We start from the raw sequence: 26,157 nt of genomic DNA, 5'->3' as shown, positions 1-26,157 counted from the left end.
TTAAAGGTTGAATCTTTGTTCTTTTGGTTTGTGGAACAAAAATCAGCAACGAAGAAACGCGAGCGTAAAACTTGGTGTAGAAGTGCAACAAACGTAAGCCGGCTCATTTGATGCTGTGACGCTTGAAAAGGATTTGCGCACCTACATCATTATTTACGGTTTAAATTGTGCTGCCTTCAGGTGCACCTGGTAAATTCAGGAATCTCTACTCCAAACCACAGCAGGTTGTTTTAGAGGCTTTTCTGGGTTAATGTTGGTTTGTTGGCAGAAACATGTCTGTGATCGCTGTGTTGTTCTTTTTGATGCAGGATTTCATGTAACTCGGTGCTAAAATCATAACAATGAAGTTGAACAGTTCTAGTGCTCATGCGTCAGCTAGCATGCGTCAGCTAGCATGCATCAGCTAGCATGCGGCAGCTAGCATGCGGCAGCTAGCATGCAGCCTGTTTCAGTTGCTCCTGCTTTTACTCTTTACTCTAATTTTTTCTTACTTCTTTCTTTGTCCTTTACTGAGTGTGTTCATCTGTTTAAAAGCTTTCTTTTCAAACATGTGGATGGAGAGAGTTTTTGTTCTGCTGTTGCTTTCACTGAGGAATGGGAGCGCAGCACAGCAGCTACACACCAGAGATCAGCTGAGCCGCCTGATGCTGCTGTTGCAGATTAACTGGTGTCTCAGATTAACTGGAGACGGTCAAACAGATGTGTGACAGACTTTAAGGAGCTGCTGCCAACAAACCAGCAAATAAACACTGAATATTTCATGTGTGACATTTGTGAGGTGGCCTTAAACACAGTCCGTCAGTCTTTTTGCTCTTGAACAGTGAAATATTAAAAACTGTCTGGAGTTTATTTGGTGATGTTCTCGTGCACGAGGCGAAAACAGCAAACAAACGTCACAGTAAATCTTTCCAGCTGATGTTAGGCATCCTCCACCTGCTGAATCCACTTCAGCCTCTTCCTGCTCATGTTCCTGTTTAGAGGCACAGTCGGCCTGTAAATGGAGAAAACTGAACACAGGAATATTTGGATTTGCTTCTTTTTCTCTGCTCATGTTCAACTTGTCTGATTCAAGCTGGGAATATTTATTAGAAACAAAGTGAATAATATTATTTTATTATCACGTTGATGCAGCACATGGTTCAGTTAGCTTTGTATAAACACGTGTTAGAAATGTTCTTCAATCAGCTCTTTTTACTCTCATTTCACAGCCAGTACTTTTTACTTTTACTTCAGTAAAGAAGTTGAATTAGTACTTGGAGTATTTTTAACAGTAGTACTTCTACTTCAGTACACACTGTGTGTACTTTTACCACCTGTGTCTGAGACCTCCTTCAGGGTCCACCTGAAGCTCTCAGTCTGCTGTGGAAAAAGGAAATCCAGGTGAGTTTCTCCTGATCACCTGAGGCCGTCATTACTGTGTGAACCCACACACCACTCCTCACTCCTCCCACCCGCTGCACACAGTCACTGAGTACAGACCGGCTGATTCCTGTAAAGGGAGAGGCAGGAAGAGGCGGAGCAACAGCTGAAAAACAAGAAGCTCAACGTCATTTTGCAGAAGTGAAAGTGTGAGAGAGCAGCAGCAGAGCTGCAGTCGAGTCCTGTTTGTCTCTAAAAGAAGATTCACTGGAGTCCATCAGGTTCCTCTCAGCAACAGTGGTGAGTGCAGCTGATCACACTTCCTGCTTCTACACAAATCTTCACTCTGTTCACTTCATCAGGACTCATCACAGTCACACTGGATCCATAGAAATCTGCTCATGTAACCACAGATCCACTGTAGGAGCATCGAGCTGCTGCTTCAGTCTCACTGTGGCTCTGCTCAGGACTGTGGACTCAGGCTGTGCTCTGGACTTCAGACTGACTCCACACTTCCTGGTTATTCATCACTTCCTGTTCCTCTTAGATTGATTCTGGATCTGATTGATCATAAGGATTACAGACGTGAAAACACCTATTTATTCTTTATTGATATAAAGCCTTTGATACTGTAAACCAGCAGATTTTGGTCAGTACTTCAAAAAGTCATTCACACATTTTACAAAGATTATCTGACTTAGTGTATCCTGTAAGAGTCACAGATGATCCTCAATCATTCAGAAAACAGTCGATGCTGCACTTTATAACTTTGTGTGGAAACATGAATCTCATTATTTAGACAGATGTGTTTGAATCATCCTGATAATCAGGCTTTAAACATGTCAGAGTTCCACACATCAGCTGTGATATTCAAGCTGACCTGGATCAAACATGTCATCAGACACAAACATAGATGATGCTGTTTAATCCCAAAGCTTATTTAAACAAACTGGAGGACAGAATTCCTCCTTAAATGGGATTTTGATCAAATCCACTGATCTCGTTTTCACACACAGGCTTTATCATGGTGGCTTCTTCTCTACTAACATCAATCTTTGATTTGGACAAACAAATATGTGAAACACAAAAATAAATCAATGTTTTCTGAGGATCCAGAATAACATGAATGATGTATCCCAGCGAGTGACTGGAAAAGTTCATCTTCTTCCACATCCTGAGTTTGTGAGGATGTTCCAGTATCTGTGAGAGAAAACAGGACAGTTTTTACTGACGCACAAATGGACCAAATATACAGACACCTCTGAATAAACATGTTCTCATCAATGCCATTAAAATACTGGATCAACAGTTAATAACACATTTCTGAGGTTTGTGATTCATCGTCCTCCTCACTGTCAGCTCTACTGGAACAGTCACTGTTTAATATTAATGGCTCGTTGATCTGGACGTACAATAAGAAGTATTCAGTCACCAACAAGGTCGAAGTTTACTTCACAGTGATTGATGGAAAATATCCAACAAACTGATTTATTCAAGTATACAAATGATCTGGATGAATCTTGGACCTTCTGTAAAACAGAGAAACAATTTCACATCTTTGTAACGACTGTATTTATCTTCATCCCCAAACGTTGATCCTGTCCATCTGGACGCTGCACTGTACAGCAGACACTACGATGTTAGGTTTGTGTTTGGATGAACCAGTTTGTGTCTGAGTGTGTTGCTGGGTCTCCACCAGTTACTCTGAGAACTGAAGAAGCTTCTCTGATGAAACGTCTTCAAGAAACTCAAAGAAGTCCAGACGCTTTTCTCTCCAAGCTCCTCAGACTACTGACGCTTGTTTCTCTCTTTGTAAAAATGAAATTTAAAGTGAATTTTGAATCAAATGTTTCTCTTCTTTCTCCCTCAGAGTGCAGACATGTCTGCTGCCAGCAATCTGCGATCTGAAGATCAGTTTCTGTGCTCCATCTGTCTGGATGTGTTCACTGATCCAGTCACTACACCATGTGGACACAACTTCTGCAAAACCTGCATCAGTCAGCACTGGGACATGAATCAGAGCTGTCAGTGTCCCATGTGTAAAGAGACTTTCTACACTCGACCTCAGCTGAAGATCAACACTTTGTTCTCTGAGATGGTTGCTCAGTTCAGACGTGAAGCTCAGCAGAAAGCCAGCAGCAGCAGCTCAGAGCAACAAGCTGCCAAACCAGGAGAAGTTCCCTGTGACGTCTGCACTGGAACCAGACTGAAGGCCCTGAAGTCCTGCCTGGTGTGTCAGACCTCCTACTGTCAGACTCACCTGGAGCCTCATCTGACACTGAAAGGTCTGAAAAGACATCAGCTGGTTGATGCTGTGGAGAACCTGGAAGGCAGGATGTGCACGAAGCACGATAAACTCCTGGAGCTGTTCTGTAAGACCGACCAGACATGTGTCTGCGTGCTCTGCCCTGTTTTAGACCACAAGAACCACGAGTTTGTTCCTCTGAGAGAAGAATATGAAGGAAAGAAGGCAGAGCTGGAGAAGACAGAGGCTGAGATTCAGCAGATGATCCAGAAGAGACGACTGAAGATTCAGGAGATCACAGAGTCGGTGAAGATGAGTAAAGATGCTGCAGACAGACAGAAAGCAGAAGGTGTTCAGGTCCTCACGGCTCTGATGGAGTCTGTTGAGAGACGCCTGAAGGAGCTCATGAAGGAGATCGAAGACAAACAGGAAGCTACAGAGAAACAGGCTGAAGGTCTCATCAAAGATCTGGAACAGGAAATCTCTGAGCTGATGGAGAGAAGCTCTGAGGTGGAGCAGCTCTCACGCTCTGAAGACCACCTCCACCTCCTCCAAAGCTTCTCCTCCCTGAAAGCTGCTCCACCCAGCAAGGACTGGACAGAGGTCAGAGTTCATCCACCATCATATGAGGGGACTGTGGGGAGAGCTGTGGCTCAGCTGGAGGAGACAATCAGGAAACTCATGAAGAAGAAGCTGTTTGAGGCTGAGCTGCAGAGGGTGCAGCAGCATGAGGTGGATGTGACTCTGGATCCTGATACAGCTCATCCTAATCTCATCCTGTCTGATGATGGAAAACAAGTTTATCATAGTGATGTGGAGAAGAAACTTCCAGACAACCCAGAGAGATTTTCTCTGTGTCTTTGTGTTTTAGGAGAGCAGAGTTTCTCTTCAGGCAGATTTTACTTTGAGGTTCAGGTTAAAGGAAAAACTAAATGGGATTTAGGAGTGGCCACAGAGTCGATCAACAGGAAGGGAGAAATCACAGCGAGTCCTCAGGATGGTTTCTGGACTGTAGGGCTGGTAAATGGAAATGAGTACGAAGCTTGTGCTGACCCTCTAGTCCCCCTCTGTCTCCATCCTGGTCCTGAGAAGGTGGGGGTGTTTGTGGATTATGAGGAGGGTCTGGTCTCCTTTTATGATGTAGGTGCTGCAGCTCTGATCTACTCCTTTACTGGCTGCTCCTTCACTCACAAACTCCACCCATTCTTCTGTCCCTGTAACAATGATGGAGGTAAAAACTCTGCACCTCTGATCATCTGTCCTGTCAATCAAACTGATCAACAACTGATTTAATTGGATGAATGATTGATTTTTCTTGAAGGGAACAAATGAACATATTGAGTGTAAATCCTCTACAGTCTCCATGTTTCTATAGAATCTGATCATCAGGACTCTGATTCACACTTTGATTCTCATGGAGTTTGATTTGAACAGAAGAAAAGTTGAATCAGGAAATGTTCCCACTGATGGAGACTCGAGCTGAAGAGCAAATATCAGAGAACAAATGTCCAAAAGCTTCATTTCCAATAAAGTTTGTTCAATGCTTTGAGTGAATCCAGACTCATGTGTGGCTGTTATACGGAGCATCAGAGTCCAGCTGAGTTATGTTGGATACAAACTGCTTATTTTGGCTCTGTGAGGAGTTTTGTTCACTGAAAACTGATGAGACGGATAATATTCAAAGAACTCTGTAGAGATTCATGCATCCATGTTCTCCACCTGCAGGTGTGGAGGAGAAAGGTGGAGCACAGACTGCTGCATCCTTCCAGTCACATCATTTTGATGATTATATTTGCATGTTGTGATGATTTGGGTTAAAGACAAACAGAGTTGAACGGCTGCAGTCACAGCATGAAGACGATGCTGAAGCTGAGCTGTCAGTGAACATGTTTCACTGTGATTTGATTTGAAGAATAGAAAGTGTGTGTGGCTGCTGACAGCTGCAGTCTCTGCTAGTCTGCATAACACACACACAACTTTCCCCCTGAGGCAACGATGCAGCAACAACACAACAGCTGCAGACACACACACGATTGTGCGCTCCCTTTCAGTCTGAACTCTCAAACACACAAACAAACTCTATCAATGTCGTACTGTTAAAGAACTCCTCCTTCTTCAGTAACAATGATTTGAGGTCTCTACCAGTGTCTCTTGTTTTGACCTTTGACCTCTTTATTCCTTATAACCAAAAAAACCCTTTTATCTGATATTTTCACCTTATTGATTGATTATATATATCTATTATATTTTCTCACCTTATTTTGACCTTTGACCCATGTCCTTGTTAGCCTTGATCTTCCTTCATCAAACGTGAAATTTCTTTCACCTTTGAACTTAAAGCTTAAATCAAACCTTTGTTAAAAAGCTTCTTACCAACTTGTAATTCCAACTCTCTGCATTAAACACGTATCTTATCATATAAACACTGGATCACTGAGAGAACTTTAGGCAGAACCAAATGAAGCAGCTGACCTCGTCAAACTCACAGCGACAGTAACTGACAGTGAATTATTTTAATCTTCTTCATTGTATTTGTTAGAAATATTTATTTTCCTTTAATTGGACTTTGGTTAAGTTCAATCCGATGTATTAACCGACCTTTGAGGTGAAGTGCAGCTGCGAAGAACGCTACGGCAGGCAATGAGGTGCGTTTAATGTCGCTTTGTTAATTTGAGCGTCCATAAATTGAATGTCTTATTTTTTCTTACTTTATTATTGCTCATTTATTGGAGAATTAGGCCAATTAATCAAGATAGATTTTATGTTGTTGGTGGTAAAGATCTGGATGGATGTTTTATTTTATTCTGTGTTTCTATTTTTCAGTTTTACTTTTCAAGACTTGGTGAATTGCCTTTTTCTACTTTTTGTTTAGTTTTGTTAAAATTAGCAGCAGTGAGAAGTGTTGTTGTCGGTCTTGAATATATTTGATGTAGCCCATACTGTTAAGGTAAGTGTCATGTTTTTAGTTGTTAGTCTGATGAAGAATCTTTTATTTTTCTCCAAAAGTTGATTGTGTTTATCTGGACATAGTGTTTTTCAGTTCCAGCTGAATGCAGGTTTCCCCAGTCTTATACATTGTGACAGCCACTATGGTGTGGTGTCCCTTTAAGACACCCAAGTCGAGGGTTGATGGTGTCATCAGTTTGTGCCGCTGCTCTCTCTCTCTGGGATTATGAGGACACGTGCCTGCACGCTTCTGCTTAACGAGGGACGGATTTACGTTTTCTTCTTGTTTTGTTTGCAACGCTTGGGTTGTATGAACGCTGGGCGTTATGTTGTTGAGCCGCAGCCGTTCAGCCGGGCTTTTATATGGTTGTTGAAGAAGGCGTATTAAAGAACCACCGTGGATTACCGATACCAGCGTGGGTGTGTGTTCTTCCGACTAGCCTGCTAGGTGTTTTGCCGCCTCCTCTCAACCACGCAACACAACCCAACGTTCCAACGTGTCAGGAGCATCAGCACAGCTGAAATGCATTTTTTCTAAGCACCGCGTCTCTGTGGCTTTTAAACCCCAAAACACGCTACAACAAAAATGGGTCCACCCCAAGGATGGGGTCCCCCGGTGTAGTTTCCACTGTGAGAGACTGTGGGCTTCCTCAGAGTGAGGCTGAGAGCGGCAGGCCCAGCTGGAGTCTGACCTGTGGCCCTTCAGATAAAGCTGAAAAAGGCCAATATATGATATTAAATATAAAATATAATTAAAAAACAACATCAGAATGAACAACGAGCTGCTGTTAAGAACTCCCGACGTCCATCCAAGGCCCGATTGGTTTCTGTTTCCATGACAACAACAACCGTATGTGGAAAAGACCAAAAACTGAAGCGGTGAAAAAGTTTTGTTGCAGATTAACTATTAACTTTATGTTATTCATTGTCAGCTCGTGCCATCATTAAAGCATGTTAGAACACATGTAGGATTTCACAAATCATCGCTCCTACATTTAATCGTATCCATAACAACTGTGTGTACGTGTTCGCTTTGAAAACATCACATTCTTTATGTTTGTTGGTTTAGACGAGTGATCTCCAGGATGAATGAGGGCAGAGGCCCGTTTCATGGAGACTGTTTAAGTGTAAACCTGGATTAAAAGCCACATTTGAACACCTTCATCAGAGGCTGTGACCATGTTGAAGGACTGATGCTGACGTGCTCTGACACTCATTAGCATAGAAAACAAAGTGGTGAAAGCACAGAGCCCTGAGGAGCTCCACTGGACGGTCTGTTCACAGAACATTTAATTATTTCACTTTTATTTACATGCAAAACAGCCTCAGAGAGAACAGCTGTTTCAGAGCTGCCAGCTTTATTGGAAAGATGAACTGAAATCCTAAAATAGTCCAATTCATGACAAACTGACACGGTGAAATGTTGCAGGATTCAAATGTGTCGATGGATGAACTCTTTCAGTATAAGATGCAATAATACAAAACACATGAAGGTGAGGAGGAATTCATTTAAAGTAAGTGTGATTTAAAGAGGACTGATTCTTTCCTGGTCAGGCTGAAGCTTTCACCGTCTGACCTCTGTAAACAAACCGAAACACGTTCAGTGTTTAGTTTTACCAATTAGGTTTCATGAATCACCATCTGAGAACGTCTCCGATGTGGGCGCCACTCACAGGGATCACTTCCTGTAGAAGGGTCACATGACCTGTTAAACCCAGAGAGCTTCGTGTGACCTCTGACCCTGATCACCAGCGTCAGGGTCAGTGAAGGTGAGATACCGTGTGACAGGAGGAGGAACTATAAAGTTTTATTTGTACGAACACGTAGAACAGATGAAGTCAGAACGAAGCAGGTGGAGCTCAGTCAGGGTGGAGGTGCAGACAGGTGAGCTGAAGGGGAGGAGCCAGTCTGGTCAGGAACTCTCTGTCTCCTCGAGTGAACCTCCTCACCTCTGAAACACACACACTCTGAAGGTTGCAGTCAGGGTGGTGAGGGTGGTGAGGGTGGTGTGTGAGGGTGGGGTTACCTTCTGGTCTCTGGTTGGTGTGTTTCCTGCAGGTGAGGCTGAGCGGCCGAATCATGACATCGCTGCTGCACAGACACAACAGGAAGTGGAGGAGGAAGTCGTCAGCGTCCTCGTCACACACCTGAGACAGACACAGAGGTTATGTCTCTGCAGACTCACGGCTCGGCCCTGTGGAAACGTCCTGCAGGACGCCTGTTTCTCTCTGTGGTGGCCCCCCCACAGCGTCCCCACCGTGCTTCACTGTGTGGACGCTGTTCTTTGGGTTGTAGCTGCATCTTCTTCTCGTTTCACCTCCTCTGACCACAGGACGTTTCAGTCTGCAGGGTCTTTTAACACAGCTCCACCTGTGGGTGGAGGGGCCCTGTGGGTTCTCCTGGTGTGACCCGAGTCCTAAATGCCTCTCGCTGTCCTGCCCCTCCCCTGTGGTCTCCACCCTCCATTACCCTAAGAACTACACCACCTGCTGCTTCATCAGGTCGAGTGGGTGGAGTCAGGGGCACGACCTGAGTCTCGCTGAAACACACGGCTGTAAGGCCCCTCCCTCCTGTTCACGTGAGCCCAGCGTGGGTCCGTCACACCTACAGACTTTTAAAGGTGGAAGTGGCCACGCCCCCAAACCAGTTCAGCAGTAAGGTGTGAGCAGACGGAGCTGTTACCAGGATACAAACAGGATGTGCCCTTTCACAGTTAAAGCCTCATCTTAAATTTTAAAGATAAAATAAAGTTTAAAGACGACGATGAGCACGTGACTCACCTGTGACAGGTTAACATATACACCTGACAGGTGCTACTGACCTGGCTCTGCCCACGAGGGAAGACTCTGATGTGACCTCTGACCCTGAGTGCTCTCTGAAGCCCCTCCCACTGAGCATCAGCCAATCCCAGCAGAGCAGGAACCAGAGCAGCTGAGAACCAGACGTGAGCCTCACCTGTCCCGTCATCGATCACCAGCCTGATCGAAGAGCAGAGCCACATGGTTTGATCATGTGACTGTCACCTGACTCATCCAGGTGATTAACACGTATCAGCAGGTGAGCTCAACAGGAAGCTGCTCTTACTTTGCTTTGGACTGAAACACTGACGAGGTCGAGTGACACTGAGAGCTGCTGCAGCCCTAAGAGAGAGAGAGCAACAGGTAAACACACACACCTGAAATCGTGAGCAGTTTCCTCCAAAACGACACTTTACTTACTGCACCAACACTAACACGCCACCAACACGCTAACAACACATGAAGCACTCTGAGTACTTTCACTGCACCCGAGAAACTGACACTAAACACATCCTGTACACACTGTGTGTATTTTATGCAGTACCTGTGTGTACACGCTGCCACACAGCGAGCAGCTCCACTGCAGTTGCAGGAACAGGAAACACACCACGTGACCTTTGACCTGTCCCACAGCGCACCTCTGCTTGCTGCTCAGAGCCCACTCACCCAGGTGCATGATGGGAGCAGGAGGAGGAGGCTGGGCCGAGCTGATAGAAACCAAACAAACAAATAAACAACAGCACGACAAACACGTGAACCAGACTTTACCTGTAAACTTACCTGGTGTCTCCCAGGGAGACCACAGTTATGGAGCTGACAGGTAAGTACGTGCAGTACACACTTCCTGTCCTGAAACACACACACAGGTAAACCGCACAGGTACGTAACCATCGGCGTGACTTTGTATTGAACATTGGGGGGTCAAGATCTCTGTCTAAATAAATAAATCTGGGTACATTTCCAGATGATCAAACAACTATTTTGCTGGTAACACCTGAAACCAGTAAAGAAAACCAGCAGCCTATTGATGCAAGATGATCCAGAACTTTATTGGGGCTGACATTGTTGGAAATGAGTCCAAATAAAGAGTCCAAACTTTTATAAGCCTGTCTATGTGTGTCTCACCTGGACAGCCTCCTCTGGAAACCAGACAACAGCAGAGTGTTACCCGGCAACAGGCCAGGTGGGTAGGGGGTGTGGCTTAAGTCCAGGTACACCTGCAGACTCCTCCCAGCTTGGTCACAAAGAGTGAGACGCACACCTGCACACACACATTCAGCTAACAGTCAGACCTGAGACTCATACCTGAAGCACTGATGCCTGCAGTTCCTCTAGTGTCCAGCAGAGGCAGCAGTGAGTCGCCTCCATAGACCCCCATGTTACAACTTCACAGCAGAAAAGCCTGATACACAAACCACCTGTGTGTTTGTACCTGAGTGTGTGTGTCCAGAGTGGGCGGTCCTGTTGTTCACACTGATCCTTTCAGACACCACACCCTGAAAACACACCAGCTCTGAGCTGAAACACACACACACACACACACACACACACACACACACACACACACACACCAGTAAGAGTTTAAAGCAGGCTGCAGCTGCAGTTCCTCGGATGGCCACAGGGGGCGACTCAGTGAGGGACGAGCAGTTTACCTGCAGTCTAAGACCTCTGAGACGGACAAGACTGTGGGTGGGACGGCCTGAAAACACAGACATTAAAAATATGACGTCATTCAGGGGTAAAACCGCAAAGGATTGTGGGAACGAGTGGCAAGCGGTACTAGCGCACGCAGGCTTTCACACGTAAACAGTCACACAGTAATAAAAAGAAACACAAAAATGCCAAGAAGCTGCTGTATTATTAACTGTGTTGTATTATTAAGTCTTCTGTTGGAGTTATTACGTAATTTATCACAACATGATTGTTGATGTAGGTTACAAATAAGTCTTATATTGATTTGAATTGAATTCGTTGCTATGCTGCTTTGTTCACTGTGGCTTTGCGGGCTAATGTTTGTTGTGTTTTGTAGGAAAACCAGAAACAAAATGCAGGAATGTGATCCAGACTGGCCCCTCTATCAGCCTGGGTCATACCGAGTTTAAAGCTGCTACCACAGCCAGATCTGATTGGTTAAGAGAGAGAGCGATATCGAAACAGCCACGAAACGTCCGCATATATGTGCCCGAGGGTTGTATTGAAGCAAGCAAGTGATGAATAACTGTTTTCCAGTTTGTTGTTAGCAAAGTTTTTTTCTTTGCATTGTTGATTTGTTTTTCAGGAAGCAGCTAATAAAGCTGATGGATTTTTACAATGTTGCCTCTTTCTTGTAAGATTCTATAATAGAATGAAACAATGATGCCAGTTATAAATAAAGACAATAAATTGAATGAATTACGAAACACTCATTTTATTTATATTAGATCTGAAAATGTTGTGTAACACTACAACCTGAAACGACAAACAGATTGTGTTGGCCTGTACAGGAGATAAAATATTTAACAACAGCTAAATAAACGGTAAATGGCCTGTATTTGTATTCTTTACTTAGTCCCGAAGGACCCCAAAGTGCTGGAAATGCTAGCGCTTAATGCAGTGTTTTGATTTGTTGCCACTTGTACCCACAATGCAATGCGTGAAAGTCACATGGTCTGTCAATCTCTAAAAAAAAAGTTTAAGGGTCCTGGAGGAAGACGGGGAGCAAACCGAGTGTTACCTGTCTGCAGGTGGGCAGCAGCAGTGGGCGTGTCAGAGTGTGGAATCTCCAACCACGTCTGACTTGTAGGGTCGACTCAGCGTGGAGATCCACCCCACTGCGCTCAGAAACTCCACAGCCAATCAGAACACTGGGATCCTGATTGACAGACACATGGGCCAATCAGCTGCAAGGATTCAGGTCAGATCAACTCCCCACAAACAGGAATGGTGGGAGTCATCTGCATAGCAGTAAAAATGTAAGCTGTGTTTTGATGATGCTGCCTAAGGGAAGCATGTATAATGTAAACAGAACTGGTCCAAGCACTGAACCCTGTGGAACTCCATAATTAACCTCAGTGTGTGAACAACTACAGTTAAAGCTGAAAAACGTGTTCATGTGTACTAATATCAGAGAGCAGAGACCGATGAGGCCAACCTCTGACCACGCCCCTTAGTGACATCATCAAAGCTGGGTTGATACCTGAGTGTTAGCGGCGATGAGTCTGTAGAAACATCCAGGCTGGAGGACAGGAAACCACCGCGTACACACACCTGAGAACGCCAGCACCACCTGCACGCACACACACACACACACACACACACACACACACACACACACACACACACACACACACACACACACAACTGTGTATCCAGGTGAGCTCAGGTAAACACACACAGGTGCGTCTCTCACCTGTCTCTCCTGCTTTTGTTCACTTTCTTTCTCTGTCATTGGCTCATTCTTTGGGTCCCGCCTCCAGCTGACCACTGGACCAATCACAGCAGCTTTCACTGAGAAGCACAGTCTCAGCCCTGCCTCCTGATCCTCTGCCTCCGCCCCTGTATTCCTCCAGGACACACCCTCCTTCTGCTCCACCCTGATCACCATGGAGACACAGGGCCAGGGGTTGCCGGAGTTGGCTTCTTCTTCTTCTCTTCTCCTCCTCTTACTCCCAGCAGTCTCTTCTTCTTCTTCTACTGTCTGCTTCCTGGCAGTGACATCCCCTCCTGGCTCCTCCCCCTTGTGTCTCAGGTGTGTCTCCATGGCAACAGATGGACTCAGGATGTGCAGGTGGTCCAGAGAGAACTGCAGGTAAACCCTGTGAATTGAACCCAGCTTTATTTAACTCATAATGTTTACAACCAGGAAGGAAGCTCACACCCTGAACCAATCAGACGCCCTCCTACATCACAGAATGGACCAATGAGCAGTCAGCATGCTGCAGGTTGTGTGTGTGTACCTGCAGTGTTTGTGTGTGATGAACCTGTCCTGGTCCAGGTGTTGGTAGGAGGGGAAATCTGATTGGAGGAATCTCTCTGTCACCATGGTGAACTGCACCACACCCACCAGACAACCTGCAGCACACACACACACACACACATTAAAGAATAAAGCTGCTTGCTTTATCCTCACAGCTGATTGGTCCAGCTCCACCTCCTCATGCTCCGCCTCCTCACAGTCGTCCTCAGCAGGCTGTGACAGCAGGGACTCAGAGTGTGTGTGTTCCTGTGTGTGTTCCTGTGTGTGCGTGTAGTCGGCGTGCAGCTCGGAGCGCTTCGTCACACACAGGATGTTGTTTCCTCTCCAGCCTCGTAGCGCACACACACGTAGAGCTGTCACACACACGCTCTGCCCGACACACACACGCTGGATCCAGCTGAGCCGGCTGCTGTCCTGCACACACACACACACACTGAGCTTCATCGTCCCTCCTCACCATCATCATCCTCAGAGAGCTGGTACCTGTACGAGCACGGGCAGCGAGCGCGACTCATCCGTCAGCGTGAAGCAAAAGAAGGTCGTTCCTGCCACGGCCAGCAGAGGGCAGACTGAGCCCACCTCTCCGAACACGCTCAGCCGCTGACCTTTGACCCTGGAGCACACACACACATCTGTCACACACACTGCTCAGAAACTCCGCTGCAGTTCAGAGGTCATGTGACCCACCTGTGCCTCAGCAGCCTGCCGGCCTCTCCGACTCCCACTGCTCCGCTTAGCTCCACCCTTCCAGGAGCAGCAGCCAATCCCTGCTCAGCACCAGGACACAACAGGACAGGGGAGCCAATCAGCTCCAAGAAGCCTGCGGCCTCTTCCTGGCCCGATGCATTGTGGGGGATGTAGTTCCAGTGAGGGAGGAAAACGGGACGATCGAGCCACAGGGGCGAGAGAGACAGGCACTGGATGAGAGAGAGAGAGAGACGCGGGTGAGAGAGAGGCGGAGTGTGTCCTGGGTGGATGCTGGAAGCCTGTACTGATGGTGACAGCTTCATCAGCTCTGATCTGCAGTGATGCCGTTTGTTTTATAGCTGCAGTAGATCAGATTAGATTAGATTAGATTAGATCAGATTAGATCAGATCAGATTAGATCAGATTAGATTAGATTAGATTGGATTAGATTAGATCTGATCTAATCTAATCTAATCTAATCTAATCTGATCTGATTAGATGAAACTTTATTGATCCCTCGGCTGCGTTCCTCCAGGAAATTCGGTTTCCAACAGCCCAGCACCGACAGAAGTTACAGAAGGTGAGCAGAAATATACACATATACAAATACAGAGTATAGAAAAGGGAAGAATAGAATAAATAGCAATAAGAACACAAGAGAACTGCACATTTCAAGTACTGTGAGTCATTAATCCGTGCGGTGATGCTAGGACCACACTGAGCCTGCTGCAGCTGTCTGACTGTAATCTGTCAGGTTGCTGCAGGTGATGCTATCTGTATACTTTATGTGAGGAGGAGGCTCCACATCTTTATAAAGCTCTGCTGTCATCACGTCTGTGCCAGCACAGTTACTCACTTGCTGACAGACTCTGTCTTTACATCCTTACTTATCGATCAGCTAAGTGAATCCATATAAACACAGCTCACATTTAACAAGTCCTGATGTTTCTGAGTTACAGAAATGAAAGTCAGCTGTTGAGCTTGTTTGCTTGTTTCATGCTGATGTAAACATCAGCAGAGAAGCGTGTGATGACCAGACTCTATCAGCACTTGTGTCCCTGCACAGAGAATGAGCTGAATTAAAGAGGAATTCGATTTCATTCACGTTGCACATGAACACCTGCAGTTTGTTGTGACCTCGTTACCATCAGTTCTGACCAGATCCGGTTTAGTGACGCTGCTGTGAAGAAGCTCCTGAGAACTAACCAGCTGATGGACGATGGGTTAAGGTTAGGCTCCTCCCCCTCTGACTCACCTCACACATGACGCTGCCGCTGGCGTCCGTCAGCCTGTACTCTCCGTCAGGGCCTTCTCTCAGACAGCCAATCAACAGCAGGTTGACCCTCGGCAGCGCCCTCTGACCCGGCACGGCGAGCTCCGCCTCCCTGGCCCAGGCTCTCTGCTGATTGGTGCTCCAGGACAGGTTGCTGACGCAGGCCAGGTGCTGCTGGGAGACGAGCTGGGAGACGGACAGCAGCCTGCGGACAGACGGGAGGACAGCGGTAAGGCCAGGTCACGTGACCTGCGACAGCGATGATGTCAGCGGGCGTTACCTGTAGCTGACAGGTAAGCTGTGGGCCACACACATCTGCTGCTGGATCGTCTGCACCGCACACATGCTCAGATCGAAGAGGCTGAGGTCACCGTGGTTACCTGGGAAAACAAAGTTTAAAGGGTAAACACAAACATAAACAACTGAAGCCCCGCCCACTGAGAACACCTGAAGTGGACACCAGAGCTGGTGTGTCAACAGGTGGGACCACCTGAGGAAGCAGCTGCTCTTCATCCTCACACTCTTAGTCCTCCCTGTTCCTCACTGACAGTCGGTCACCTTCATGGCTCTGACCTTTGAACCACACTCACATCTACACACTGGACTGCTCTGATGACACCTGTGAGGGCAGGTGAGCCCTGCTTTCACTGTTTAAATAATGGTTTAAATAGTATTTGGTTTCATAAAAGACATGGACATCGTCATTAAGGATTTAAAGTACAGCTGATTTATCAGCCAGCTGTTTCAAACAAACAGGAACTCACCTGTCTGCGAGGGGGCGGAGCTACACACCACAGGACTCAGGTGTTCAGAGATGGAGGTGAAGATGTTCTTTAACCACAGGGACTCCTAAAGAAACAAAGCAGCAGGTCGGAGGTCACAATAATAAATGTAGAACAGGCTCACATCCTTATATTCTCTTTTCTGTGTGGATTTCTGCTATAGAATTAGCTCGAAACAGCGATCGGCTGCTGCTCTTAATTGCCAGGACAGGCCGGGTTTCGGCAACCCTCAAGGGTGCTTCGCAACCAGCGGGCCTTAACGCCGTTAAGATGCCGCCTAAGAGGAGCAACGTTAATGAGGAGGAACTGGAGGACATAAAGAAATCCCTAAACTTTATGTCTGAAGAAATAACAACAATTTCAAAACAACAAAATCTGATACTCAATTTAATGGATGATATTAAAGAACTAAGAAGGCAGAGCGAGGAAAAGGACAAGAAGATTGCTATGCTGGAAGGACGGGTGTCAGATCTGGAACAATATTCAAGAGTAAATGATGTGATAGTGACAGGACTGGAAACCAAGCATCAGACATACGCACGGGTAGCAGCAGCAGAGAGAGGGGAGCCACCCGAGCAAGAGCTACGCTCTTTGGAAGAGCAGGTAATGGCCTTCTTTAAAAGCAAAGGTATCAAAATGGACAGTAAAAATATTGAGGGATGCCATCCTCTTCCTGCCATTATCATTCATTTTGTTAATAGAAAACAGAAAAAAGAACTGCTCAAGCAAGGAAGAAAGCTAAAAGGTACAAATGTTTATTTAAATGAACACCTAATCAAGAAAAATGCAGACATTGCAAGACAAGCAAGAATATTAAGAAAACAGAAGAAAATACAGTCAACTTGGACGTCAGACTGTAAAATATTCATTAAGTTAAATGGAACACCAGAGCAGGCTAAGGTTCTAGTCATCAAAGAGATGACGGAACTAGAAAAATATAACTGATAAATGCAAAGCAGTGCTAAATATGATGTGACCGTCCAAGTGCACAACCAACGCAGATGTCTGACAATTTTCAACTAACAACTCATATAGATATTGAAAATAAGACATTGATGTATGACAGCAACATAGATCCTGATTGTAATTTCTTTAACAATAAGACAAATGAATGCAATTATTATACAAATGAGCAACTTAAAAAGGAATTCAAGGTAGAACAGGGTATAACAATGGTTCACTTTAATAGTCGAAGCTTATATGCAAACTTTCAATCCATCAAAGACTACATAACAGTTTGAACAGCCATTCAATGTGATAGCCATATCGGAGACCTGGATAACTCCTGGAAAAGAAGAAGACTTTAAAATAAATGGATATGAATTCCTTCATGTAGACAGGATCAACAAGAAAGGAGGTGGGGTGGCACTTTACATTGATAAAAACCTAAAGTACAAAAGAATGGGAAGAATGACGACTGTTATTGATGGAGTGATGGAATGTTTATCAGTGGAAATAAGTATAGAAAAAAGGAAAAACCTAATTGTCAGTTGTATATATAGAACACCAGGATCTAAGATTGAGATATTTAAGGATAATATGGAGGACTTATTTACAAATATAAATCAGAAAAGAATGTTTATTTGTGGGGACTTTAATATTGACTTATTGAATCCAAATCATAATAAGAGTACAGAAGAATTTATTGATTCCATGTACAGCATCGGTTTATTTCCACTGATAACAAGACCGACCAGAATAACATCTCATTGTGCAACTCTATTAGATAATATATTTACAAATATAATAGAAGGAAAGATAAAAAGTGGGCTGTTAATCAACGACATAAGTGACCATTTACCAGTCTTTGCATCTTATAAATGCCATTATAAAGTGAACAACGATGGACATAAGATTATTTACAAAAGAATAAGAACAGAGAAGACCTTAAATTGTCTTAGAAATGAACTTTTAAAGCAAGATTGGAATATTGTGTATGAACAAACAGAAGTTAATAAAGCTTACGAAGGATTTTTAAGAACATTTAACACATTACTTGATAAAAAATGCCCAGTAATTGAAATCAATAGGAAACACAACTATGCAGGAAGACCATGGATGACAAAAGGACTACAAAATGCCAGCAAAAAAAAGAATACCCTATATCGAGAATTCATAAAAAAGAGAACAATAGAAACTGAAATGAAGTATAAAACTTACAAAAATAAATTAACTAATATAATGAGATCCTGTAAAAGAGAGTATTACATTAAAAGGTTAGAACACAATAAAGATAACACAAGAGATATATGGAATGTATTAAACAGAATAATCAAAAATGAATCAAGGAATAATGATTACCCTGGGTACTTTATAGAAGGGACAAGAAGTATTAATAACATGGAAGAGATAGTAAATGGCTTTAATGAATTCTTCGTAAACATAGGGCCAAAACTGGCAGAAGAAATAAAGGTTGATGGAATAGAAAGGGACACTGGTGAAAATATTGAAAGGAATAGTAGCTCAATGTTTTTAAGAGCAGTGGAAGAGAAAGAGATTTATGACATGGTTAGAGGACTTAAGAACAAAACCAGTACAGACTGGAATGATATTGATATGGTAACGGTAAAGACAGTTATTGATGGTATCGTAAAACCATTAAAATATATATTCAACTTGTCGTTTCAAAAAGGAGTTTTTCCACAAAAAATGAAAGTTGCTAAAGTTATTCCCATTTACAAAACCGGTGAAAGACATCATTTTACAAACTATAGACCAGTGTCAATACTCTCCCAGTTCTCTAAGATACTGGAAAAACTCTTCATAAAAAGATTTGACAGTTTTGTGGAAAAATATGAATTAATGACAGATAGTCAGTATGGGTTCAGAAACAACAGATCAACAGCTTTGGCACTGATAGATCTAATGGAAAAGATAGCGGAATGTATGGATAATAAGAGGTATGCGCTCGGAGTTTTCTTAGATCTAAAGAAGGCGTTTGATACTGTTAATCATGAAATTCTATTAAAAAACTGGAAAAGTACGGGTTTAGGGGAGTGGTTTTGGAATGGTTAAAAAGCTATGTAGGGAATAGGCAACAATATGTACAAATAAATGAATATAAATCTAATTTGATGGATATAGCTTGTGGAGTACCTCAAGGTTCAGTACTGGGTCCAAAAATGTTTATTATGTACTTAAATGATATCTGCAGAGTATCGGAGATTTTAAAGTTTGTAATATTTGCAGATGACACAAACATACTGTGTTCAGGAGAGGAATTGCCACAGGTTTTGGAGATGATCACACAGGAATTAACGATATTAAAGAAGTGGTTTGATATAAATAAATTATCATTGAATCTAGATAAAACCAAATTCATGTTGTTTGGAAACCAAAAGAAAAACATCGAAGTAGAAATATGTGTTGACAATGTATATTTAGAAAGAGTAAATGAAATAAAATTTCTTGGGGTGATCATTGACCACGAGCTCTGTTGGAAGCCACACATTACTTATGTTCGGGGGAAATTGGCACGGGGCATTGCCGTCCTGGGGAAAGCAAAGCATATGTTGGATCAGAAAGCACTGCACATTTTATACTGTGCTTTACTACTGCCTTAAATGAGCTACTGTGTAGAGGTCTGGGGAAACACATACAAAAGTAACACACAAACAATAACTATAATACAGAAAAGGGCCATTAGATTAATAAATAATGTGGGGTACAGGGACCATACAAATGCACTCTTTGTCAAAATGCAAGCTATTAAATTCCAAGACTTGGTGAAGCTTAAAACAGCGCAAATAATGTATAAAGTCAGAAATAAATTGCTTCCCAAAGAAATCTGTAAATTGTTCATAGAAAGAGAAGGTGGGTATAACTTAAGAGGGAAATGGAATTTAAAAATACAAAGTGCTAGAACAACTTTAAGAACTATGTCAATTGCAGGAGTTAAATTATGGAACAGTCTAACAGAAGAAATAAAAGACAGTCAAAACATAAAACAGTTTAAAGTAAAATATAAAAACCTAATTTTAAATAAGTATAAGAATGAAGAAAACGGGGTTAACCCAGGACGGTAATGTAGCTGGTAATGGTGTTGTGGTTCTTTTTTTGTTTTGTTTTGGTTTGTTGTTTTTCCATAACTTGTGTATCTGCAAATATACACATTCTGTATTTTTCATATGAAAGAAACTATACTGTGGTGGGGCTTGCTAATTTCTTGTTTTTGATTTATGTATGTTATGTTTTGTTTTACTTCATATGTTTCATATGTTGTTTGTTTAATTTAAGACAAAAAAAAATTAAATGAATGAGAGGTAAAACTTGAAGGGCCCATACGGTAAAAAAATACATTTTTCCTGGCCAAAATATATTTCAAATATATGGTAAATATATTTTGTATTTGTGATGCTCCAAAAAAATATATTTTTGAAATTGAAAATATATTTCTTTCAAACCAAAATACATTTCAAAACATATTTTAGGGTGAAGAAAATACATTTCCAACCTTACAGTAGAATGTATATCAAAGTATCCTTTATTTAAAATATATTTAGTGCAATAATGATGATAATGATAACAATACTAAAAGTAACATGTTTTATGCACATCTGCAAAAAACAGTTGGATTCAAACAAAACAGAGTCAAAGGTCTATCACGAATTAGGTTGTTTATTCATTTGCTTACAGTATTTCACATTACACAATATCTCACTATAATGTAGCGTTCATTGACTTTGAAATTATCTGTCAGTGATACAGTAAACAAGATACAACAACTGCTATGTACACTTTAGTTTTTGACAATATATACAATTTAGTACTTAAAGGAACACACTCCACTGTTTTGGAAATAGGCTCATTCTCCATCTCCCTCAGAGTTAAAAATGCAGCGTCTTCTTTCTAGATCCGTACGTTAATAGGGCTCTGGAGCGTGATCTTACGGGATGGGGCGTAGCCACGATTTTTGGTCAAGGCGCCATATTAGCAGGCCAAACAAATGCTTGCTGTGTGGTCGGTTGTAATGTTAGATTGCACTACCGACAAAGGAATAAGCTTGAAAACAGGCTCTCTTTTCATTGTTTCCTCACCTGGAAACATCATGAGGGAGCTTATGTGTTGGATGTTACCAAAAGAAGGCGTCTAGCCTGGATAGCAGCTGCGAGACGAGCTGATATTCAGTTCTCTACCAGCCACAGATATCTGTTGGTGTGCTCCAGTATTTTCATTCAGGTAAGTTCTAAATAAGTTCATATTATTATTTATAGCCTGTTAATTTTATTTTCAATAGCACAAACTTAGAACAAACATGCAGAACTACCTTCTATTTATAGAGTTGCTAATTATTTGGCATTATTGCAACAAGCCAGCCTATGAAATGAATGAAACAAATCCTGACTGGGTTCCAACACTACACATGGGGCACTACGAAATCCCTGCTTCAAACTACATGCTACATACCACCATGCCAATCAGATTACTTCTTCCATGTGAGGGTAAAAAGGTGACCTTCCTGGATAAGATGGCAAAGGTTTGCTGCGTTTTGGTGAACATCTGCCCCAGTGTGGTAGTAAAACCAGGGAAAAATGCTCTTGTTAAATACTTTTAAGTCTTGTGCTGTTTATGTAGTGATAAGTTTTCAAAAGAGACAGTAAATTACAGAATGCTAGTAGTGGGTGATATTATACAAATGCTGTCATGATTTTATGTGAACATTTTGTCATTTGTAAACTATACATAACATTTTTTCTACATTGTAACTGATGTGATGTTCGACAAAGTGCTTTTAATTAAAAATAGGCAAACATTTCTTTGTTTCTTTATTCAACTTTTGAACAGTGGTATTTAGTAAGTACATATTCAGTAAATGCAAAGCATTTACATGGCCCCCTAAATTAAAACATTATGGGTTATTCAGAACAGAACTATGCTTGGAAAAATATTGTCCTATCAGTTGAGCCAACTCCTCCACAGTAGCAGGTGGAACTTTTCTTTTTTGAGGATGGCTTCTTTTACCTGTCACAACGAATGGTCTGTTTATGTTTTGATCAAGAACCTTTTTTTTGGGCAGCTGAAGAGGAGAAGTCTATCTTATGGCCAACCTCTGGCTGTATCTTGGTCATATTACCCAGCAAAACCCAGTATGCAGGTTCATCTGTAACAGTCCTTGTGCCACAGATCCTCACTGTTGCTTCTACATTAAACAGAAGAGCAGTGACATGGCTGCAAGTCTCCACGACTCTAGCCATACAGCTGCAGTGGGCGGCTTCAACCTTCCCTGTGATGCTCACAATGACCTGTGGCTGCAATGCTGCAATTCAGTCTTTAAGAGTGCAGGACCTAAAACACACACAGACAAAGTTCATTTAAAGACAAGAACTTTAATAAGCCAAGTCCGACACAAATGTGTTTTATTTACTTTCAAATCCATTTATCATAAATGTAACAAATAAAGTGTTTTTATGTATCCATCTATAGAACGCTGCATGTTATATTCTAAATCTGCATGTTTCTTTTTAGAAACCTATCAGCAAAAAATGAATCTAAAGTATGTAATGCAAGGATGTAATCACTTTCAAGAGGGAGAAAACATAAAGTTCGACTTTAAGTGACAACTATGGACACCTAATATGACAAGCAGATTCTGCAGGTCATTAATCAATGTATAAAACTAAAACAGAATGTATTTTTAGTGACACAGGACACAAACAAGGAAGCAAGATGTGTAATTAGGATTATTTATAATAAATATGAATTAATTAGGGCAATTTCTTTAACCATAAAGAATACCTAAATCCTTCAGGACAATGTCACATCAATGCACTGAACTCACTATGTTATCCCTCTAACAGAGCCTCTACATGTTCTCACTGTAATTTCCCCCTCACGAATGAATTTTTGCTAGCACTAATTTGAATGCTGGGGGGAATCAAACGCATTTTACTCGCAGTACTCAAGCTGACTTACCTTTGCTTGAATGACGGCGTACTCACAACGTGGAGGCTTAAAAATAGCCAAATCTTGTACCCAGTCCTTGGTGAATTGGATGTGCGCCTCCAGAGATTTATAATTGCGAAATTGGTGCGCCGTGTATGCTCTGACTCCACAGACAAGGTATGAGAGTAGATCATGCTAAGTCAATAGCGGTTTGGTCTTCAGGGTTTCTACTCCACGGCTATATTTCATACGGGTCCACATTTCAACAATCAAGTACCGTCTCTTTGCATCTGGACAGAATCTGTCTCTATACCGTCATTTTCTTTTGAGCTACGTTTCAGAATGGTTCGTAGCAATCTTGTTTTGATTCGTGACCTGCCAAGATGGTGCTGCGCTCCCACAATGCATTGCGACATTACGTCAACTCCAAAGCCCTTTGCGTGCAGGAGTGTATGCGCATGCGCATTGCCACGGTGGTTTAAAAAATAAAGATATAATGAAAAGTAATTAATAAAAATTAAATATTTAAACATTCCCACAAATGTGCAATGAACGTGCAAAAACTCTCTTTAGTAGTTGTTGCTGTTTCTTTCTTTCTTCTTTTTTTTTTTTTTTTGAAAAATAACGACGTCTCTGAGGCGCGAAATCTGACAGCGAGAGGAACGGCCGGATACAGGAGACGGGAAGAAACAAGCCGATTATGTTCGCGTTAATTAAGTGGTTGGAAGATGTAAAATTCTCAATTCTGCCAACTGAACATATACGAGATTTTAATGAGGATGAATAATTAGCCGGCATGGAGGAAACGGACCTTTATTTCGTGGAGTGGCGACAAGAAGCCAAGGCGGGTGGCCAGTCTAAGAAGCCTCCATCATCAAGCTAGCAGGTGCCTTTTCCCATATAATATTACTTTATTCTCGTGTATTTGGAACGGAAGCGTAGAGCTGCCACCCAGGCAAAAGAGAAATATAAGTATATCACGTTATAACGTGAAAAGTTTATCGTTCTAACAATATACTATCATGTTTGAACAACATGTTTGAACAACATTGTACGAAAAATGTACATAATTATCACGTCCGTACAATATTGTGCGAACGTGACAATTATGTATATTATAATAACGTGATATTATATTATACAAACATGAAAAGCATAATGTTAGAACAATAAACATTTCACGTCATAACGTGATACAGCTCTATTTTTCTTTTGCCTGGGTGGCAGCTCCACGTTTCCATAATTTGGTAATCAAAATATGTAACTTAATTAATTATATTGTGACGTACTTTTGCCTTTTCTTATTATTCTGCCTTCTCAATAACTATCAAAGCCTATTCACATTTAATTTGGCTTTCACAGAAATCCTACCTCTCCTTCTGGCTACAGAGTACTTACCAAGGTTAGAAACAAAGAACAGTTATGCTTTATTAATGTTCGCTAATTACAATGTTCCACATTTCCTTGCTTTTTAAGTCATTTTTAGGCTTTTTAGAGTTTTTGTTTTTTATTTTTTTAGCAGTAATGTTTCTGCCTATTTATTTCAGCCCATGAAATCGAATGCAGATCTTCCTAATGTGAGATTTACATAAATGTAAGTAATTTTGTTTGTCATTGTCATTAATGTTGTTGCTGTTGTTGTTTTTGTGCAGTTTGCAATCATATAAACCTAGCAAGCATCAGTCAGCACAGTGACTAACCTAAACAGATTCTTGCTTTATTCACATATATTATATGTAATTATATATACCTGCACATTGTACCTAGGGTTGCAGCCACTTGGCCCCACCCCATTGTTGTGACAGCCCTGATTGTACTTATACACTGCATCTGAACAGGGAACAGTCTGCCACATTAATGTATTTTTAAGTGACTTGTTTGTAATACATGAATTTGTTTTTTACAGATGTCAAAGTCTCAACCTCATGCTGCCCTCCCCCATCCTCCTAAAGTAAGTATTTGTTGTTGTAGTTTTTTATGCGGTGTCTGTGTCACATGCTAATCATAATTATTGAAATAACTGTTTTCTAACAGATTTTCCAAAACACTAGTTATGTTTGTTGTCATTCAGACCAATACTACTGCTTAGACATTGTTTAGTGGTCATGCATGTTTGACAAGCTCGTTATGATACCAAAACAGTAGGCCTATCACAATAATCGATATATCGACTTAACACACAATACATGTACATGACCTCAATAATTGTTGATGATGTAATTTATCCGCCATTATATTTACAAAAATAAAATATAATGATAACATAACAATAACATTAAATAACATTGTTTTCTATTTGTTAGAAAATTTACTATTTATTCAAGTTTTTAAGGTATCTAATATTTTGATTCCTAATTTCAATGATCTAAATACTTTAAGAATTAGATGTTGGTTTGTCAATTGAAAGTGTGTAGATCTTGCATTATTATGGTGTTATATTATGATTATACATTCAAAGACATAAAATGGTCTTAAAATGACAATGACATAACTTGTCGCAATTGTTTATGGGGCAATATACCGACCAACAAAAAGTCGCTATCGTAACAGGCCTTCAAAACAGACGGTTTTATGATTGATAAATTCAAAAAATAAATACATTTAATTTCTCTGAGATTCTCTAATATTCAGTTACAGTTCACAACACAGTTACCCGTACATGCAGTATTATACTGTAAATATAAATCTCTGCATTTAGCATCCCACTAGAAGCGTCACAGTTACTGCCTCTTTTTTTTTTTTTTTTTTTTTACAAATACCTGTACTATCACTAACACATTTACTGTTTTACTTTTAGCCTGTGGATACAAATGCAGATTTCCTTAATGTAAGTTGTGCATTTTAATTACATCATGTTATTTTTATTATTATTTATTTATTTATTTTATTTTACATTCAAATATTTCAAGCTTCTTGGTTAAAGAAGCTTGATTGCTAGTAGGTAAAGAATAGTTCACCTATAATTCATATTCCCAATTAATTTCTCACCTCTGATTGAATGCCTTTGTTTGTTTTCCTTTTGACTATAACAAAACATTTTTGCTGGATATATATGGTGAATTTATATGCATAGATACAGTCGTAGTGCTTGACACATGCAAACAGCAGTAGATGTACTAAAAAGGAAATAATTACAATCATGATGTTGATTGCTGATGTCAGTATATATATTTTAGAGGAATGTTTTGTTTTTCACCCAAAATGAACTATATTGCTTCAGAAGAGATTTA

At 41.7% G+C, this 26,157-nt stretch overlaps 2 protein-coding genes and 2 long non-coding RNA genes across 4 annotated transcripts in view; 2 read left to right on the top strand and 2 right to left on the bottom strand.

Moving 5' to 3' along the window:
- Positions 1–1,285: 1,285 nt before the first annotated feature.
- LOC309703539 (E3 ubiquitin-protein ligase TRIM21-like) lies at positions 1,286–5,158 on the top strand. The gene is made up of 2 exons (XM_082528444.1): positions 1,286–1,659; positions 3,230–5,158. Exon 2 carries the CDS (start codon positions 3,239–3,241, stop codon positions 4,895–4,897), a length of 1,659 nt encoding a protein of 552 aa, XP_082384570.1. The 5' UTR covers positions 1,286–1,659; positions 3,230–3,238; the 3' UTR covers positions 4,898–5,158.
- A 2,664-nt stretch (positions 5,159–7,822) lies between these two features.
- LOC309703213 (CST complex subunit CTC1-like) overlaps positions 7,823–26,157 on the bottom strand; it is a 21,014-nt gene continuing 2,679 nt past the window's right edge. The window contains exons 2-19 of the mRNA XM_082527925.1: positions 16,028–16,112; positions 15,544–15,643; positions 15,246–15,468; positions 13,991–14,220; positions 13,787–13,916; positions 13,284–13,717; positions 12,737–13,142; positions 12,524–12,613; positions 12,062–12,199; positions 11,001–11,047; positions 10,781–10,866; positions 10,474–10,609; positions 10,129–10,197; positions 9,893–10,055; positions 9,635–9,690; positions 9,372–9,528; positions 8,577–8,697; positions 7,823–8,501 (exon numbers count right to left, since the gene is read on the bottom strand). Coding sequence (XP_082384051.1) covers positions 8,410–8,501; positions 8,577–8,697; positions 9,372–9,528; positions 9,635–9,690; positions 9,893–10,055; positions 10,129–10,197; positions 10,474–10,609; positions 10,781–10,866; positions 11,001–11,047; positions 12,062–12,199; positions 12,524–12,613; positions 12,737–13,142; positions 13,284–13,717; positions 13,787–13,916; positions 13,991–14,220; positions 15,246–15,468; positions 15,544–15,643; positions 16,028–16,112 — 2,763 coding nt within the window. The 3' untranslated portion in view covers positions 7,823–8,409. The remainder of the gene's footprint in view (positions 8,502–8,576; positions 8,698–9,371; positions 9,529–9,634; positions 9,691–9,892; positions 10,056–10,128; positions 10,198–10,473; positions 10,610–10,780; positions 10,867–11,000; positions 11,048–12,061; positions 12,200–12,523; positions 12,614–12,736; positions 13,143–13,283; positions 13,718–13,786; positions 13,917–13,990; positions 14,221–15,245; positions 15,469–15,543; positions 15,644–16,027; positions 16,113–26,157) is intronic.
- Positions 22,106–23,065, bottom strand: LOC309703726. Its single transcript, XR_014275991.1, has 2 exons — positions 22,958–23,065; positions 22,106–22,330 (listed from the first exon to the last, which is right to left on the bottom strand). It is a non-coding gene; the product is annotated as an uncharacterized lncRNA (long non-coding RNA).
- Positions 23,727–26,157, top strand: part of LOC309703702 — a 3,316-nt gene continuing 885 nt past the window's right edge. Inside the window, exons 1-5 of the long non-coding RNA XR_014275952.1 lie at positions 23,727–23,813; positions 24,290–24,329; positions 24,475–24,521; positions 24,834–24,878; positions 25,725–25,754. This is a non-coding gene — a long non-coding RNA (uncharacterized lncRNA). The remainder of the gene's footprint in view (positions 23,814–24,289; positions 24,330–24,474; positions 24,522–24,833; positions 24,879–25,724; positions 25,755–26,157) is intronic.

This window comes from Aulonocara stuartgranti, assembly GCF_965226115.1.
Source record: "Aulonocara stuartgranti genome assembly, chromosome: 3".
NCBI lineage: Eukaryota > Metazoa > Chordata > Actinopteri > Cichliformes > Cichlidae > Aulonocara > Aulonocara stuartgranti.
This window is presented reverse-complemented; position numbering and strand designations above follow the sequence as displayed.